Source organism: Brassica oleracea, chromosome C4 (assembly GCF_000695525.1).
Source record: "Brassica oleracea var. oleracea cultivar TO1000 chromosome C4, BOL, whole genome shotgun sequence".
In the NCBI taxonomy this organism is placed as follows: Eukaryota; Viridiplantae; Streptophyta; class Magnoliopsida; order Brassicales; family Brassicaceae; genus Brassica; species Brassica oleracea.
This window is the reverse complement of record NC_027751.1, coordinates 34,615,670-34,635,373: the sequence shown is the minus strand read 5'-3', so window position 1 is coordinate 34,635,373 and position 19,704 is coordinate 34,615,670. Positions and strand designations below refer to the sequence as shown.

The 19,704-nt window shown below is 34.7% G+C and overlaps 2 protein-coding genes across 2 annotated transcripts; one reads left to right on the top strand and one right to left on the bottom strand.

The window, feature by feature from the left end:
* Positions 1-2,697: 2,697 nt before the first annotated feature.
* On the bottom strand, positions 2,698-4,637 carry LOC106337751 (serine/threonine-protein kinase At5g01020). The gene is made up of 4 exons (XM_013776879.1): positions 4,063-4,637; positions 3,851-3,986; positions 3,626-3,762; positions 2,698-3,545 (listed from the first exon to the last, which is right to left on the bottom strand). The coding sequence occupies exons 1-4, from the start codon at positions 4,471-4,473 to the stop codon at positions 2,877-2,879; spliced, it is 1,353 nt and encodes a 450-aa protein (XP_013632333.1). The 5' UTR covers positions 4,474-4,637; the 3' UTR covers positions 2,698-2,876.
* Positions 4,638-5,599: 962 nt separating this feature from the next.
* On the top strand, positions 5,600-7,169 carry LOC106338727 (glutathione S-transferase T3-like). Its single transcript, XM_013777634.1, has 6 exons — positions 5,600-5,636; positions 5,714-5,770; positions 5,848-5,865; positions 5,911-5,989; positions 6,332-6,606; positions 6,661-7,169. Exons 1-6 carry the CDS (start codon positions 5,600-5,602, stop codon positions 7,167-7,169), a joined length of 975 nt encoding a protein of 324 aa, XP_013633088.1.
* Positions 7,170-19,704: the final 12,535 nt, after the last annotated feature.

Here is a 19,704-nt window from a genome sequence, read left to right as displayed (position 1 = left end):
CTGCAGCACGTGTCATTAGTAGGACTCCATTGAGTCTTTTAAATGGCAAAAATCCATGCGAGTGTTTGTATGGGAAGCCACCTATCGTATGTGATATGAAAACCTTCGGCTGTCTTCAGGGGCGGACCCACATAGGTAGTGGGTGTGGCACGTGCCACGCGCCACATGCTACTTGATATATAATTCTTATGTAACGGAGTGTACAAAGAAAAATGTGTAGCTAATTCGGTCATTACAGGTAAATCGTGCCCCACCCAGAGTCAGCCAGCCCAAGATCGAAGTCTTGTGATGTTCCGTCTCTTTGTCTTTTTTTCGCATTTCTGTTCTTTTTTTTTTTGCATTTCTGTTTTTTTTCTATACATTTTAATTACTACTCCATAAAATATTTTATTTTGATATTACTACCTAAACTTTTCTTTTTATAACTGTTTTATTTTATTTAATATACCATAAACTTGATGCTAGTTTTTTCAAATTTACTTTTAAAAGATGACTATTTCCATAAATAACTTAAATTTATGATCAAAAAAGACTAAACTAACTCTTTTAAATAATTTTTAAAAAAATTTAAGAACTCAATCTCACCCCTTTAATACTAAACCATAAAAATAATTTATAAACTAAAATTTTAAGGTATTTCTAATTGAAAGTATTTTTGAAAAATGGTAGCCAATTTATAGTATTTCAATCACTTTTTTAAATATTTGTTTTTGTCAAAATAAAAACTCGTAATTTATTGAAGTTTAACATTAACAACTATTTTATAAAGTTTATTTTTCAATGCTTAAGACAAAAATAAAAAAAATAAAGGAAATTTTTGAAAATGAATATTTAAAATTGCAAAATTTATAATTTATTATTTTGAGAAAAATTAATGACCAATGTCTTGTAAAAGCTATAGTTTACTTAATTTTTTCAAATTATATTTAATACAATATAAATTTATATATTGTGCCCTATATTAAGTTGTTTTCTGGATCCGCTCCTGGCTGTCTTTGTTTTGATCACAATCTAGTGCTTGACAAAGACAAGTTTAAAGAAAGAAGCAGACGTTGTGTCTTCGTTGGTTACCTTTTTAGAAAGCGTGGATGGAAGTTATATGATCTCGAAACAGAGAAGTTTTTCGTCTCAAGAAATTAATGTAGAAGAAATTTATCCATATCACACTGAAAAGAATGACCCGAACCAGACTCTTTTCGTATCTCGGTTCATGTTATCGGAGATTATGAGACATTACTGGCTGTGACGGAGTCTAGGGAGAGCTCGCAAGAAGTAGTGTCTAGTACAGACGAAGTTGACGTTGCTATTCTAATGGTTCAAGAAGTAGAAGCAACACAGTCAGGACCTTCCACTCAGTGGGGGCTACACTGAAGCTAACTCGAAAAAAATAACAAAAACAATATTTTTTTTTTTAACCATTAAGTTCAAAAAAAAAATCAATAAAAAATCTTATATAAATTATGAAAATTGTTGTCGTGCTATCATAAAAAGTATCAGACTCTTGCTTAATTATGTTTAAATTTTGTTTTGGCTTCTCCACGTCAGCATCATCTCTTGATGCTTCGGACTCGTCTGCGTTCTTCTTTCGCTTGAGTCTCTTTTGATAATAGCATCTCTAGCTCTTATCATGGCCACAAGGGATTCTTGCCTTATCCTTGGCCTTTGTATTCTGACCTCAACTCTCACATTGTTAGGATATTTTCTTATGTATCCATCGCTTGTGGTGGTCTGCTCTTTGATACCTACTGGTATCTTTCTCTGTTATGAGCTTTTTCATGAACTATGTACTTCTCAATAATCGTTTCAATGAAGTGCTAAAAGGGGGATACTTGAGACCTAACTAAAACCGTGTTCTCAAATGATAATATGAAGATTCCCAGATTAGGACATTCCCTTAATTTAAAACTCCTATAATTCTCTCCTTCAGTTAAAATCATTATGCCCTCACCTCCTAAACGTTGTCAACAATTTGATTGTTGCCGAGTCACACCCACTTGATAGACAATTTATTATTAAGTGTCTATCACCACTTTGACGTAGCGGAAAAATTAAAGATCCGTTTATTCTGAGAATATCCGAAAAACTACGATAACACAACGATCTTATTTAGTCTAAAAATACTTAAGAATCGGTGTCTTCTTAAATTCGTTGAGATCACCAATGATCTACCAAAAATAAGGAATAAAATGAGAACTCTCAATTTTATTAATCAAATCATAAACTCATCAACTACATAAAACCATAGCCGCAAAGACTATATATAAAAAAAAATAAAAAATTCTAAAATACTAAAGATAATTATTTTAATAATAAATAAACTCTAAATAAAAGACTAAATGGAGTACAATATTTGTTCTAAATATCTTCCCTGCATCACCGCTGCAACGCAATCATTTTAAAAATGGAGTGTATGTGCATCGCCGAATGTCCACTATATGGTTTCGTGTCAAGCACTAGCGTCATATAATGATTGTAATTTTGGAAGGACTATCAAATTCCAACTATTTACTAGACGTGTCCAATGCACGTTGTCATATGAAATAAACAAACATAAATAGGAAAGAAGTGAACCAGAACGCGTCTTGGTTAAGACCAAATGTATTTTTTTTTATTAACTTCTTTAGACCAAGTTGTGTTACAATAATACTTCCGCTTGCTTTGAATGGATCAAACAAAAGAAAAACAAATAGAAAAAAATAATCAACTTTTTTTTTTTTGTAACTTGGCTTAAAAATAATCAACTTAACCCCACGAAAAGACCCTTTTAAACAAAACCTATTCTAGAATTTTGTTTTAGATTTTTGATGGACGAAAGACATTATCTACATCTTATGTTTTGAAAAGACAAACTACAAATGTAAAAGAAAAAGAGAAACTCAGTACCGTTCCCCTCCGGCCTCATTACGCATTGGTGAATTTAACCCGTTTCTCAAAGTTAACCGGTGGTTTCGTGCCGTATGGACCGGAGACCGGTACTTATTATGATGTTGATCACTCTTATGAACATTGCGAGGCTTGTCCGAATTTTGAACACTTGACTCTTTAACTTCAAGGCTTGGCTTGGCAGGCGAGGAAGAGACCGTGTAAGTAAACGTCCCAATAGGAATATCATCGCCGTAATCTTTAATGTCCTGGAGAACTGAAACAACGGCGCTGATGCATGGCCTTCTGTTTGGTCGGTAGCTTAGGCATTGGTAAGCCAAAGCCGCTGCCTTTCTTGCACCCGTCGCTGAGTACTGATCTTCGAGCCTCGGGTCCATTATTCTCCCGAGTTTTCGTGGGTCGTTGAGCATTGGACGAGCCCAATCAACGAGGTTTTGTTCCCTTGACGATCTCTTTTTGTCTACCGACCTCCGACCTGTCAACAGCTCAAGTAACACAACCCCAAAGCTGTACACGTCACTCTTTGCCGTTAGATGGCCTGTCATTATATACTCTGGAGCGGCGTACCCTTGCGTGCCCATCACGCGTGTTGACACGTGCGTTTCGTCACCTTCTGGTCCGTCTTTTGCTAGCCCGAAATCAGAGAGCTTTGCTGTATAATCCTGAAATAATAATTGGATATTAATTACCATTATTCAAATCCAACACTTTTGAATGATAATTTTGAGACTTGGTTGCTTACAGAATCTAACAAGATATTGGAGGCCTTGAAATCGCGGTAGATGACGGGCTTTTCTGCTTCGTGGAGAAACTGCAAACCCTTTGCAGCTCCGTGAGCGATCTTCATCCTCGTTAGCCATGGCAGCGATATAGAACACCCTGCATATTTAACAACTCATGTTCATCACTTCCTGTTCTAACAAAGAATCAATCATTTAATGATTAGTATTAATGATTTAGAACTTACTTCTGAATAGTTGAGACTCTAAACTCCCACGAGGCATGAACTCATAGACAAGAAGTCTATGTTCTTCCTCGCAGCAATACCCAATCAGCTTCACCAAATTTGGGTGCTTTAACTTCCCTAAAAATATAACCTCCGTCTGAATAAAAAAAAACATTTTAATACTCAGTATTTTGTAAAAAAGAACAGATGATTATGGATACGAATGTACGAACCAGCCATTCACGGTGACCTTGAAGGCCATCTAGATCGAGAAGTTTAACGGCGACAGGCTGAGCTTTAAGACCAGGACGTAACTTGTCGTCGATGAACCCTTTATGAACCGGACCGAACCCTCCTTCGCCGAGGAAGTTGCTTGAAGAGAAGCTTTGTGTTATGACTTTGAGCTCTGCCTGTGTGAAAACGTGGAGATCCGAACCGGCCAGAGAGATTGAAAGATCTTCAGACAAGGTTGAGGAACTTGGATCGCTTATGTCTAAAATCGACAACCCGAGAAATGATTTCTGTTTTGTTATTACACCATCACCGTCATTTTTCTTTACCTTTTTTGATGAACATATGTTGTCTGGATCCAAGAAACATAAAACCATTAGTGATCTCCAGGATAGTTTCTTCTTCACGGCCATAGTTTCTTGTTTTTTTGTGTTGTTGTTGTTTTTTTCTAATGGTTTTGGTTTGTAATGGGAGAAAGAGCTTTTAAAGTCTTAAGGGGAAGAGACCACGACTTTCTAACTATTTCCAGTTTTATATTTTAATCTGAACTACTCGGTTTCCTTCTCAAGAACTTTTCTTACCAAAAAGGAAAAATAAATAGTTTACTCAGAGAAAGAGGGCGACGACTTCGTTCTGTGGGTTTATACCGCTTTCTAAAGTTTAACTGCGCCTGACATTGTCATTTAATTCATACTTAGACAAGTTCATAGTCGTGAGTGGTTGGCTCCAAGGGGAAAATGACACGTTTGCCCTTTTTCTTAAAGCTCCACATTAAAAAGAATTGGATAATGAGTTCTCTCTCCATTTTATAAAATGACCACCTCCGAAAGGTGGGTTTAGGTTGAAGTTATTAAGAAAAAAAAAGAAAAAAAAGACAAAAAATGATAAAATTAGACAGAACCGCTTCTTAATTAAGGGGATATAAAATCGGTTGAAACCCCATACGTGGCACATGTGTATTGGGTCGTTGCTTTCACACGAAAGAGAATTTTTTTTGTCTCTCTCTTTCTTCTTTAATCTCACTTCTTCGTCATTATCGAAATCCCGTCGCCGATGTTGTCGAAATCTCCAAAGGAGATGATGTTTGATCCAATTCTTTCATCGTCGATGTTCTCCTCCAAATCCGTCCATGCAATCACCGTGAAGGGTCAGATTCTTTTATTTGTTTTGCCCTGTCTCGGCGGCAAGACTTGAGAGAGAGCAAAACGAGAAGTGAGCGACGGTGATCCGTGATCAAAGGCGTCGGGAAGTTTTTATTTGGAGGATGATCGGACGGCGTACTTGAATGAATCGAGTTGGTATGAGGAGGGACGACTCCATCCTGACTCGGTTTGTTGACTCAGTATTTTCTCTATTCCGATTGGCTGAGTTTGAGATCATGTTTGTGCTCTTCTTCATTATAGCCTATGTCATCTTCAAAGATTTGGTAAATTCATTTAACGATCGGTAGAAAAATTTATTATTCATCTTGATTTTGAATCCATTTCGCATTAATCTTTGAGAATCACAAGAACCTGATTTAAATTCATAGACTTTAGCATGCGTGTTTCGCCTGAGTTCAATCTATGCACAAGAGGTGATGATATTGATAGATAATCTCATGGTTCGGAAGTATCTTGTTGATCCAATTACTTTACCTTATGGGTTTTGTAGGAACTCCATGGACAGAGGAAGAACATAGGATCTTCTTGCTAGGTTTACAAGAGCTATGTAAAAGAAGTTCTAGTCTCTCTGATATGATTATTGATGAGGTTAGTCTTTTATCCATTACTCTGATTTGGTTTCAGGTAAGAGATACAGCTATGGTTTGTTTGATTAACTAAGTGATATGTTATTGTGTTTAATGGTAGAGATAAAGCTACTCACGGATCAAACATATTCAAACCGGATCAAAAACATCATCAAAGCAGCTCTCTTCTATGGCAAGAGGTTAGTAGAGTATCCTTTAATGCGTGTTAGTTGTGTGATTAGGTTGGGAATTAAATGGCCTTTAGAGTTTTGTAGTTGTGAGTTGGTTGTTTTAGTTTTAGGTTTACATTAACTATTGTGTTCAATGCGTAGAAGAGTTTTAGGTTTACATTAACTCTTCTTAACTCAGCTTTTAAAAGCGAACAACTCTTGCTTTCTCCTTTCATATCTCCTTCTCATTTGTTATTTCCTTTTAGATTTTAAACAAGCTCTCCTTATGGATTTATATAGTCAACCTTCTAGCTTTTTAAACCTCGTAAACAGTCAATAACCAAACACTCAACACCCTAATTTGTATGTCAGCCAACAACCAAACACTGAACCTAGTATAGAACTTTCTACGTCTGATGCCTCTGTCTTCGGTACACAATGGACTGAAGATGCAAATGAAGATGCACAAACTGTGTCTGGCCGTAAAGAAAGGTGGAAATGGTCACCAGTAGAAGATGTTGTGCTCATCAGTGCTTGGTTGAATACCTCCAGATACCCTTTAGTTGGGAATGAGCAAAAAGCAAACGAGTTGCATCCTATTTTTGGATCAAGTCCTAAGCTGGCTGGTTTGCAAAAGAGAGAGCCAGGTAACTGTAAACAAAAGTGGAGAAATATTAATGAGGTTGTATGCAAGTTTGTAGGCTGTTATGATACTGCAACGAAACAGAAATCTAGTGGCCAGAATGAGAATGATGTATTGAAGATGGCTCATGAAATATTCTTCAATGGTTACAAGGTCAAGTTTACACTCGAGCATGCATGGTTAGAGCTTCGGCATGATCAGAAATGGTGTGGAGCTTCATCTACTAAATATAAGATAAGCTCAAAAAGAAGAAAGTTGGATGACCAATACACACAGTCATCAACCTCTGTGCAAGGTTTCTATGGAGAGGATGAAGGAATTGGTCGGCCTGTTGGTGTTAAAGCAGCAAAGGCCAAAGGTAAAAACAAGGCAAAGACTTCAGAAGAGGAGGTGAAGTCGCTTGTGGAGTTTCAGAGTATGTGGGAGATAAGGCAAAAGGATTTCGTTTTGAAGGAGAAGCTTAATAAGCAAAAATTGCTTGACAGCCTTATAGTCAAGATTGAGCCACTTAGTGAGCTTGAAATCGCCTTAAAAAATAAACCAATTACTGACATGTTGTCAAGTTAGTATGGCTAGTCGAGTCTAGATGGCAAGTTTGTTTTGTTTATCTTTATGCTTAATGTTGAGTCTGTTTTTTTTTATGATGAGTCTATATTATATTTATCTTAATGCTTAATGCTTTCCCATGTCTCTCGTGTGATAATTATATTTATCGTTTGGTTAAGTTATAAAACTTGAATTTGTTGTTGTCTTGGTATGTGCAAGCAAGCAAATGTGTTGTTGTCTTGGTTTGTCCCTGCAAGCAAGCAAATGGGTTGTTGTCTCTGATCATTTTTTTTTTGTGTATTGTCTCTGATCATTTTCTGTTCTCTTTGTGTGTATTGTCTCTGATCATATTTTTTGGCAGGTGGAAGACAATAAAAAAACATGTGACACAAGAAGACATTGGAGTAGACACAAGAAAACTTGGTCCTTTTTTCAAATTGAAGTTGCTTGATCCTTTTTTCAAATTGCCATGTTTTTTTTTTCAAATCCTCGTTATAACACAACACCTTTCTTTATTTGACTACTAGTCTTCCATGTGACACAAATACAAGTCTTCCATGTAACACAAGAAGACACTTGGGATGCAACATGTGAGTACACAGAAACCATGTGACACAAGAAGACGTTTGTGATTCAAAATATCTATTCGATGTTTTCATTATAAGATGTTACCATGACCATTTGTTCCCGTATCTCACATTTTGCTTCTTTCTTTATGATTTTGTTTCTTCACATTTATTTCTTCACATAACAAAAATAGCAAGAGTTTACATTTTCTTAATGGCATCTTCTTCTTCTAATCAATTTGAAGAAATGGATGAAAAATTCGACCAAATTTTCGATCAACAATTCAAAAATCTTTTCATTAATCATGGTGATCGTCAAGAAGCAGCCAAGTAAAAAAAATGAGCCTACATTGAAAGACAACGGGAACAAGGACACATCCAGTTATGGAACGATTAATTTAGTGAAGATGCAACATACCCTTCTCAAATATTTCGACGCCGTTCTCAAATGAACAAGTCCTTGTTCATGTGTATTGTTGATCGACTCTCCGCTGAAGTCCCATTCTTTCAACAAAGAAGAGATGCTACTGGAAAGTTCGGTCACTCTCCGTTACAAAAGGCAACAGCAGCAATTCGTATGATGGCATATGGTTCCCAGCTGATGCAGTTGACGAATACCTCCGACTTGGTGAGAGCACCGTGCTTTCTTTCTTGGAACATTTTGTTGAAGGACTCATAAATTTATTTGGATATGAGTATCTAAGAAGACCGACGCCAGAAGATCTTCAACGATTACTCGATATTGGAGAGATACGTGGATTTCCCGGGATGATAGGAAGCATCGATTGTATGCATTGGGAGTGGAAGAATTGTCCGGTCGCATGGAAAGGTCAATATACACGTGGATCAGGAAAGCCAACACTTGTTTTAGAGGATGTAGCTTCACAAAATCTCTAGATATGACATGCGTTTTTTGGACCTCCAGGTACATTTAATGATATCAATATGCTTGATCGATCACCAGTTTTTGATGATATATTACAAGGTCGAGCTCCACGAGTGAATTACATTGTCAACGGGCACGAGTACCACATGGCTTACTATCTCACATATGGTATTTATCCTAAATGGACAACTTTTGTCCAATCTATTCCACTTCCACAATGTCCGGCTTACTATCTCACAGATGGTATTTATCCTAAATTGGCAACTTTTGTCCAATCTATTCCACTTCCACAATGTCCGAAAGCATCCTTATTCGCTACATATCAAGAAGTTGTACGTAAAGATGTCGAGCATGCTTTTGGAGTCTTGCAAACTCGATTTGCCATAGGAAAAAATTCAGCTCTTATGTGGGATAAAGTAGAAATTGGAAAGATAATGAGAGCATGTATCATTCTGCATAATATGATAGTAGAAGACGAACGAGATGGGTACACTCAGTTTGATGTATCAGTATTTGCGCAACCAGAATCAAACCGAAGTTCACAAGTGGATTTCACGTATTCTACAAATATGCCTTCAAATATCGGCAATATGACGAGCATTCGGAATCGAGTTCGTGATAAACAATACATCAACAATTGAAAGCTGATTTGGTTAAGAATATACAGCAAAATTTTGGTACAAATCAAGATTTCAACTAATTGATTTTTTCTCGTTTATGATTTGTATTTGTATCTTTTAATATGTTTTTATGTCATTTTTATGTTATGAAATGCAATCAATCAACTTCTAAAAAAGTAAAAATTTTAAGAACCTCTAAGAAGTTCTCCTATACCATGAAAAAATTAATTACACTAACAAGGATTCTAAACTTTTCAAATCACACAATTAACTATTAAATTAGTCACTATAGGTTCTAATTGGGTTCTTACCATTGGAGTTGCTCTAATATGTAATATTTTAGAAAGGTTTTAATATTTTATAATATATTTCTGAAAATTTTAAGCTAATTTTAACTTCACTAAAATTGTATAAATTGTATAAAATTACTGATGGAATACTCACTATGTTTTCAAAAAGATATTTGTTTTAAAAAATGTTTTAAAATTTTCATTTTTAAATTTTAAGATAACAATGGTAAATTATAAATTTTGAAGAAATTAGTTATGCTTATTAAATTTTGATTGGATAAAAGTTATGTAAATTGTTAATCCCAAAATAATATATTTATATTTAAAGCATTTTTAATTTGTCCGAAAACTTAAAAACATACACATTTTAAATGAAACTAAGTTAATATGTTCTAGAAGAATTGCACTTCCTCTTCTCCCTCTTTTAAAACTTAAAAATAAGGTCAAAATCAATTGGGAAAAAAATTAATTGGGGAAAAGCCGCACAGATTTCATTAGACTAAAAATTATTTGGTAGAAGTGCTCAATAGGAGTGAGTCAAGCTTCTAGAACACTCAGATTAATTATAATACAGGATTGTGTGTTTTCAACCAAATTATTATGTAAGCTATGTCACCTTTGTATAAAATAAATAAATAAATAAAAAGTATGAAAGCGACTAGCCACCGCGTTGTCGAAGAAGGCGACTTATTCACAATGTCCAAACCAAACATATAACTTAGAAAAAAAAATGCTTCGTCTTCGGATTGAGTTGACATTTTATTTGATTGGTCCCACAAAACATACGCTTTATTTTTCAAACCAAAGAATTTTTAGAAAACTTTCAGACTGCTGATTTTCGACCTTTTAAATTCAGAATTATTCTCATTTGATGTAATTTTTGTTAAGCTAGATGGGTTTACAACCTAAAACCAATTGGTGATAAGTGGAGTGACCCATCCATCTTATATATTATTAAGGATCCCTTTCAATATTCGATGTGTGACATTTATCCCTAATAATTTTCGTGGGAGGGCTAGTCTAAAACTAATGGTTGAAAACTCTCTTATGTGTAATGAAACCATGCAACCTTATTATATCATAATGACTGGATTAGTTGCAAAAAAGAACCCTGCATATTAGGATTTTAATCTCAACAATGAAGTCTCTATACACTTTTCAATCACCAAAACACAAAAGGAAAAGGTTTAAGAAATGAATTTCATGGTGCATATAAAAAACACAGCAAAAAGAAAAGACATGCATGGTTCCAAAAAGAAAAGACATGGTTCCAAATCAATTTTTCATAATTTCAAATTTCAAAATTCAAAATTCGGATTCGATATTATACTGTATAGTTTTAGTTAGTTGTACTGAGTTATATTTTTTTACTGGGTAGGATGGACAGAGGAGATTCATCTTTTGCGGTTTATGGGTTGGGTTTTCTCGAAATCTCGAGATCTCAATTTTGGGGATAAAAATGGAGATACGATTTGAGCATACTAAATACCTTTTCTCGGATCTTACGGGTGCACTGAAAGGAAAGGGAAGAGATGGTGGTGCTTTATTCTGAATCTGCAAGATAGGGGATCGATTTGTGGAGAATCAGATATACTCTTGATGTATTTGGGTGCTACCTTGTGACTGGTGCAGTTCGGTGTCATTTTGATTTTTGCAGGCTTATGTGGTCGCTCATTTGCAGAGATTATAGAAAATCAAACTAACAATGTTGTTGGTTTTTTTCTCTGACAATGGATAGTGTGTACTATACTTTTTCTTCAGGTTACTTGCGAGATCAACTGATTTTTAAAAGCAAGGAAGTGAAATATCTCAATGAAACTCTTGAATCCTATTATTAGGATCCATTTAATTCAAAAAAAAAATTCAAAAAAAAAAACTCTTGAATCCAAATTGGCTGAATCAGGGAAACTGGAAGAAGTTAAATATTTGAGAGAGGAGCTCTGTATGTCTAAATCCGAGCATTTGTTGTTGTTGCAAGAACTCGAGGGCAAAGAAACAGAGCTATAGTTTTCATCTCTTTCTATGGAGAAATTGGAGGACCATCTCGTCCAACATTAGAGTCCTGTGTGAAATAGAAATCATGAAGCTTGATATAGCAGCATTGGAGCAAGCACTCACTGATGCAAAAAAAATCCAAGAAGAAAGCATCCAAGAGAAAGATCAATTGAAAGGAATAATCAAGAGGATCAGTTTCAGTTTCGAGAGGCACAAGAGATGGCCAAGTCCTTTTAGCATTTAGAGTACATAATGTGCTTGGAAAATAGAAACAAAGTGGGGCGGGTGTTTTTGGCTTATCTTGCGAGCGTGTATGTATATTCTTTGTTTGTTTTGATAAAGAGAAAGCAAGTTTTTATGAAACTCTTATTTGGCTCATCTTCATGGGTGTATGTATGTTCTTTCTTCTTTTGCGTGTGTACAAAACAAGTCGGGGACTTGAACTTAAAATATAGAGATTGTATGATTGTCAGCAAAATGGGATTTCCAAGCATGAAGAAACTAGGAGTTGCCTTATGTTTTACACAAACCACAAGAAAAATAGATGTGAATACATAAGCGCAAAGCATAGCAAGATTGACAAAAGAGAAAGGAGAAGGAAAGAAAAAAGAGGAAGAAGACTTGCTTCATCGATCTGCTGTCAAAATTTGGTAAAAAAAATTAGAAGTCAAAAACAAGCAACCATCAAAACTGGATTTTGAAAGCCAAAAAAATTAGAAGTCAAAAACATACCCAATCATCAATGCTTTTAACTCCAAAACCCTAATCCCATTAGAAAGCCAAAAAAAGGAAAAAAAAAAGCCAACCATCAAAACTCTATTTCTTATGCAAAAGTGAACTTGCGCTGCTAAAGAAGTCTGTTGGAGCTGCAACACCAGAGTACACAGAGCCGGTCCTGACATTTTAAAAACTAGAAGCGGAAAAAAAAATTGGCCACTTAAAAGATTGAAAAAATTAATGTCAAAACATGGGTGTGAACCTGGGCTTGTAGTATGAAACTTATTGCCTAAGAAATGAGCCACTACACTACAGACAATTTTATGGAAATTGTGGCCGGTATTGATCTTATTATAAATGGCCTGGAAGCATGTGCTTCTTCTGCTTCTATTAAGGGCCGGCTCTGAGAGTACAACGTCGGCTAAGACCATCATAGTCTTCAGATTCGCAGAGTGAGAACCAAACAAAGAGAGTTGCGTGTGAAGAAGGAGAAGCGAAACCAAACCTAAAAACCAAGGAAAACAGAGAAAGTGGGAAGGACACCTTCCGCCGCCCAAATCACTACCAATACACCGGAGAAAAAATCTGTCCGAGAAAAAGAAAAGAAAGAGTGAGGCATAGGTGGGGAAACTTTCAGTTTAGATCGGCTCCTCCGGTTTGGAATCTGCGTGTGAATAGACTAAAGTCAAACCCCACAACCGATTCGCCTCCACCGCCACTGGAGAGCACCGCCTCAACACTCTACATGTCGTCCTCAAGACATTGTAGAAGGAGATATGTGAAATCTGGTGGTTCTAAACCAAAGCTGTAGAAACTCAAAGATCGTATATGAAACTCAATAAAAAATAACTCTCTTTATTGATGCTTAGGAAACTAACTCAAAACTTAAACTCTCAAAACACAATCTCTAAAACTCATATGTTATGTCACACTTTGACATCTCCATATATATGAAAATATTAATTCTAAACTCATTAGACATCTAATGTTTAGATAACACTCTTAAACATTATAAACTTTCCTTTTTTATAATCCACAACTCGGCAGAAAATAGATAACTTGATCCTCAAGTTATTTCAAAGTTGCTCCAACATTCTCTCCATTAAGCTTGAAATCTTTTTTAGAAAAATCTTGAACTCCGATGAGATCTCTCATTTCTATGAACTTGATTCTTCCCAAAGCTTTGGTCAATATGTTTACCTTCTGTTTATCACCGGAGACATGTTCTACACGCACATATCCTTTCTCCACGTATTATCTTATGAAGTGATATCTTGAATGTATATGTTTGCTTCTACCGTGAAATACCAGATTCTTTGTGAGAAATCGCGGACTGGTTATCAATCTTGATGACTACTTTGTCGCATGCTTGTTCAGTGACTTCGCTTAATAATTCTTGCAACCATATGGCTTGCTTAGCCGCCTCAGTTTCCGCCATGACCTCAGCCTCACATGACAATAAAGCTATTGTATCTTGTTATTGCGAGCACCATGTAATCAAGCTTTCGCCGAGGTAAAAGTTATGTCATGTAGTGTTCTTTCCATCATCTAGATCAACATTATGGCTGCTATCACTATAGCCAATAAGCTTTGGTATGTCTTGTGTTGCGCGTTTGAAGATCAAGCCGTACGACGTTGTTTCTTGAACATACCGCAGACAATGCTTCATTGCAGCACCGTGTGACACTTTAGGTTCTTGCATATAGCGACTTAAGACCCCAACCGTAAAAGAGAGATTTGGTGGCAAGCTATGATCCATTCTTTAAGCCTACACGCTTCATGAAAGTCTCTTGGTTCATTGTTTAAGCACATCATCAATATTTCTCCTTCTTCCTCTGCAAGTAAGACATAATCTTCTAGTTATTTCGGCTTTAAGTCTGTCTTTGACTTCTTAGCATTCTCTGTTCTTCACCATCCTCTGTTTCGTCTTCGTGCGGTATGTCATACACCAAATCATCGACAACGTCCGTAGCTTGATCAATACTCTCGGCGGGTTGGTCATTCTCGACATTCTCAATGGAATTATTAATGCCATGATTCCCAAATTCTCCAAGCGTAACAATGAAGTCTCTACTTAACTCTGTATCATACCTTTTCTAGTTCCATCATTTAGACTCGTGAAATGTGACATCCCTTATCGCCACTATCTTGTGTGTTTATGGGTCCAACAAACGATATGCTTTTGACCCTGTTTCGGTCCGAAGATGGACGAGCATCCTTGACCTATCTTCCAGTTTCTTTAGATGCACTCTTTCTGTCTTTGCGTAACCAATACAGCCAAAGATCCTCAACTGATTTATGTTTGGATTTCTTCCTCGATATACCTCATACGGTGTGCTATCCTTGAGAGATCTGGTGGCAATACAATTAATCAGATAAGTTGCGTGTCTTACGGTTTCACCCCACAGATAAGTCGGCATGTGCATATGCTTCAGCATGCTTCTGGTCATCTCGGCATGTGCATATGCTTCAGCATGCTTCTGGTCATCTCCAGTTTCTTTAGATGCACTCTTTCTGTCTTTGCGTAACCAATACAGCCGAAGATCCTCAACTGATTTACGTTTAGATTTCTTCCTCGATATACCTCATACGGTGTGTTATCCTTGAGAGATCTGGTGGCAATACGATTAATCAGATAAGTTGTGTGTCTTACGGCTTCACCCCACAGATAAGTCGGCATGTGCATATGCTTCAGCATGCTTCTGGTCATCTCCATTAAGGTCATATTTCTCCTCTCTACCACTCCGTTATTTTGTGGAGTGTACAGAGCAGTGAGGTGTTGTTTTATGCCTGACTCTTCGTAGAAATCGTTGAATTCTTGAGACACAAACTCTGCACTTCTATCTGTCCGGAAGGTTATTATTTTTTCTCATGTCTCCTTCACGACAACGCCCTTTAGTTTCTTGAATTTACCGAATGCATCGCTTTTCTCTTTTAGCAATGTCGTCCACATATACCTCGAATGATCATCAATGAGTACGATATATCCTCTTTTTCATTGCTAGTCTCGTACTTGTCGGGAATGCAATTTTTATCATTCAAATAGACTACCTCATGCATCATCAACTCATATGCATCTTGTGTGTCGCTTCCTTCATGTTCTTGAGCTTCCTGCAACTTAAGCAAGCGATCAGGGGACAATCAGAGGCATAGTGCCCCATCTTATCACAGCAATAACAAGTGACTTTTGATACATCTCGAGGTCCATAGTATCGTCCTCTGCCCCGTCCTCTGTAATATGTTCTTCCTCCACGTCCTCTGTTTCAAAAGTCCCTACCGTACTCACGGTTGGACTGTGTTGTATGCGGCTCTGTATTCGAGTACATTAACTTGGTCTGATCTTCTTGTACTTCTTCTTCTTCGTTGATGCGCTTTCATATGATTTAAAGCGACCAATAATGTCTTCGAAACGTGTCTTATTAAGGTCGAACACTTGTTCCAACGAGACCACAATATGAATGTATTTCTTTCGTGGGAGGCTCTAGAGAAATTTCTTGATGAGTTTTGGTTCTTCTATGGTTTCTCCTAGGGCTGACGACTTCAATGCTATCTCAGTTATTTTTTCCTCCAAAATCATCAATCGTCTCTGTATCTTTCATCTTCAGTCGATCAAACTCATTCATTAAAGTCTGCTGCTTCTTTCACTCTTTCTGCTCCGACATGTCTCGCTTTGATTGCTTCTCACACTTTTTTTGCAGTGTCAATCTCTCCAATTTTTAGGATCAACACTCCGGGTATAGACTGAAACACTAAGGCGATAGCCATGTCGTTTTTCTCTCCCACAGCCGACTCTTCTTCTATAACATCCCAGACTTTATGAACCTTAAGTGCAATCTTCATTCTAATGGTCCATACCGTGTAGTTTGTAGAATTTAGCATAGGATGTTGAATAGAAGATGATCCTCCTCCTTCTTTTGATTTCTCAGTCGCAGGAACAATTTCACCACTCATCTCTTCCTAAGCTCTCATACCAAGTGTAGAAACTCAAAGATTGTATATGAAACTTAATAAAGAATAACTCGCTTTATTAATGCTTAAGAAACTAATTCAAAACTTAAACTCTCAAAACACAATTTCTAAAATTAATATGTTATGCCACATTTTGACATCTCCATATATATGAAAATATTAATCCTAAACTCACTAGACATCTAATGTTTAGATAACTCCTAAACTTTATAAACTTTCTTTTTTTCCTAATCCATATCTCGGTTGGAAATAGATAGCTTGATCCTCAAATTATTTCAAGTTTACTCCAACAAAAGCAGATTCCCACCCCTACGTCTTGCCCTCTCACCGGAGAAATTTCACCGCCGCACCGCTAGGACCAAGAATCTTCAAACACTGCGGTCTACAAACGTGGAACTTTGGAAGCCCAAAAAGTCCAAAGACACTCGTCGACCACCGCAACACCAAAGAAGCTTCAGATTTGCCCACTAGAAAAACCAATAGAAGGAGGAGAGAGCATCATGAAACTCAGGGAAAAGGAAAAGAAAAAGAAAGGAAATCAGTGCATTGTCATCACGACGGTGACGGACCAAACGTCAGAGAAGAGAAAATAAAGATGGCTTTTGGTGTCTGCAATGAGTATCAAGGGATTGGTGACCTCTAAAAATTTAGCTAGGTTGCATAAAACTCTGTTCCAGGTTAGTTTTGTGTTCTGAAAACGTTCCAGAAACGAAACATATTAAAAACATGTTTCCTAACAACTAATTAGTTTATATATAGATTTCATACACATTTGTATATATAAAGTAATTATATAAAATAATATTTTCTACATAGTAACAATTATATAAATCTTACAGTTATTTATATCGTGTTAAATTCAAATCTATATAGTAATTTCATTTATATAAAATCTTAAATTTTTACTAATAATGATCATGGATTTTACATTGTGATTTCGTATTTTTGTATTTTTATGGAAGTAAATACAAAATGTAGTGAAGACCAATTTTTTCCATCCACCAATGTTTCATTCAAAGAATTTGAGTTCATGAAACGCTTTCTCTCCAACAGTGAAAATTCATAAGATATTCTAGGGTTTCATTTTCTCTATAAGGTTAATTTGGTTTCAGTCATGAAAGCTTTCAAATCCTACTCTCCAAACTGACGAGGTTTGAAACATAGGTCAAGTATCAATAAAATTTGATGTGTCCAAACAAGTAAAGAATTTTGTACTTGATTTCTGACCCTTCAAGCAACCAAGCCTCATCATCAGTCGTGTTTCACTTGCTGGAATGCGTTTACAAAATGGATCTGAAAACTTTTAGTGGTGTCATAAGGAATTTTGCAAACTCAAATTGAAAACTAGATTTTGATATGCACTTTCAAAATGCCAATTTGTTCTCTCTTAATAACAACTAGATGATAATCCGTGCCCTGCGCGGAATGAATTTTTATAAAATATGTTGTATTTAAATATTATAAGCAATATACATTTTGTTATCAATAAACTTTTTTTACATTTGATTATAGGCGGACATTCAAGTACCATTTTGGTTCGGTTCGGATCCTTACGATTTGGTTCGGCTCGGATCTTTGTGGATTTGGTTCAGGTTTGGGTTCGGATAACCTATTTAATTTTTTTCAAAAATTAAAGTTCATATATACTTTAAATTTTTCAAAATATAAAAATAAAATTAATATATAACATACAAATTTGAATAATGTATGCCAAAATACTTAAACTTAACATAAACATATAAATCAATAGATATTTTAAGTAATTTAGGTATTTTAAGTATCATTTAGCTATTTTGTATATGTTTCCGAGTATTTTGGACAACTTAGAAACATCTTATATATTTTGTATATTCCTTTAGATATTAAATTTAAAAATAATTAATATATTTAAGTATATAAATCTGGTTCGGATATATTCGGATACCCGAAATATTTCAGTTTGGATCAGGTTTGGTTCCGGTTCTTTAGATATCAAAATTTTGAACTCAATCGGATATCTAGCCAATTTTGGTTAAAGTTCAGTACTATTTTTTGGATCGGGTTTGGTTCAATTTTTCAGATTTGGATTTTTTGCCCAAACCTATATTTTTATTGTAACAAAATTTTAAACGAAAATGATGATGATTCATATTTATTTTGGGTATGCATTTTACTATGTACGTGACCCATTTAGTTAATCATTAAAAAAATTTCTAGGCCCAATTAAAGAAAACAATGGGTTAAACTTAAAAAACGTTACCATTTCAAATTGTCAATCGACACTTCCATATACTCTATGTCGCTGTTATGAAGAATAGAAATGGGGTTAGGGTTATGAAAGAAAATTTGTTCTGTAATCCATATTCTCGCTAGGTGATTTAAATAGCTTCTAAATAAATCTTCGTTGTATCGATTTCTTGTTAAATTTTCGAAAAATATTAATTAATAAAATCTTACACTTGCTAGAGTAATCAATTATTTCTTAATTAATATATATTAGATTAGAGTAATCACATAAATCAAAATAATACCTCTTGTTTATTTACAATATTTTTATGGTAAGTAAATCAAAATAATCATTTTATTTATTTTATATGGTATATAATTAAATTTCAGTGATATTGACCTAAATATATAGTATATTTTAATATAAATATTTATTATTGAGACTTCCTACTTATATGGTTTTATTAACATTTATATATTTTATGTAACAGAAAATTTAAACCATTAATCCCAAATTTTTTGATGTGATATTTTTTCAATGCAAATTTGAAAATTAAAATATTAAAGTCTCAAAACTTTTTCAATGCAAATTTCAAAATGAACATGTTTATGTATTTTTAAATGGTACATAGTTTAATTAAACGATATTAAAATAGATATACATATATATATATATATACAATTTAATATGAATATCTATTAAATAAAAATTTATATTAATACGATTTTATGATCATTTGTATTTTGTTATAATAAAAACAAATTAAGGCATTGATCACAAAATTTTCAAAGTGTGATTTTAACATTTTTTATAATTATTAGTCGTTTTAAAAATTTTAAAATATTACATATAAAAATCTATTGTTTTATTATATGGTTAATGTGATTGTTCAATTTCTTTTAATCATATAACACTAAACAAAAATGAGGAAGGATAGAAAAATTGTTATCAAATTTTTATTATTCATAATCATTAATTTTCATATATATGTTAATCATATAAGGTGATGCCGTAGCTTTTATTTAAGGAAACATTAAACACTTCTTATATTTTGGGTTAATATAATGTTCCTAATTGAATTTTGGACCTACAAATTATTGAATTGATTATTATGCTGTCATGTAAGCCAAATTGATATCCTAATTAAGTGATACATCATTAATTCTCTTCTATAATTAGTACAAAATATATGTTATAACTTTTTAAATGATTCTCAATTAATATATAGGGGATGAATTAGAGAGCGATACTAAAATTTGATAACATATAAATTTTTGTAAAAAAATGGATCTAACTATGTGTATAAA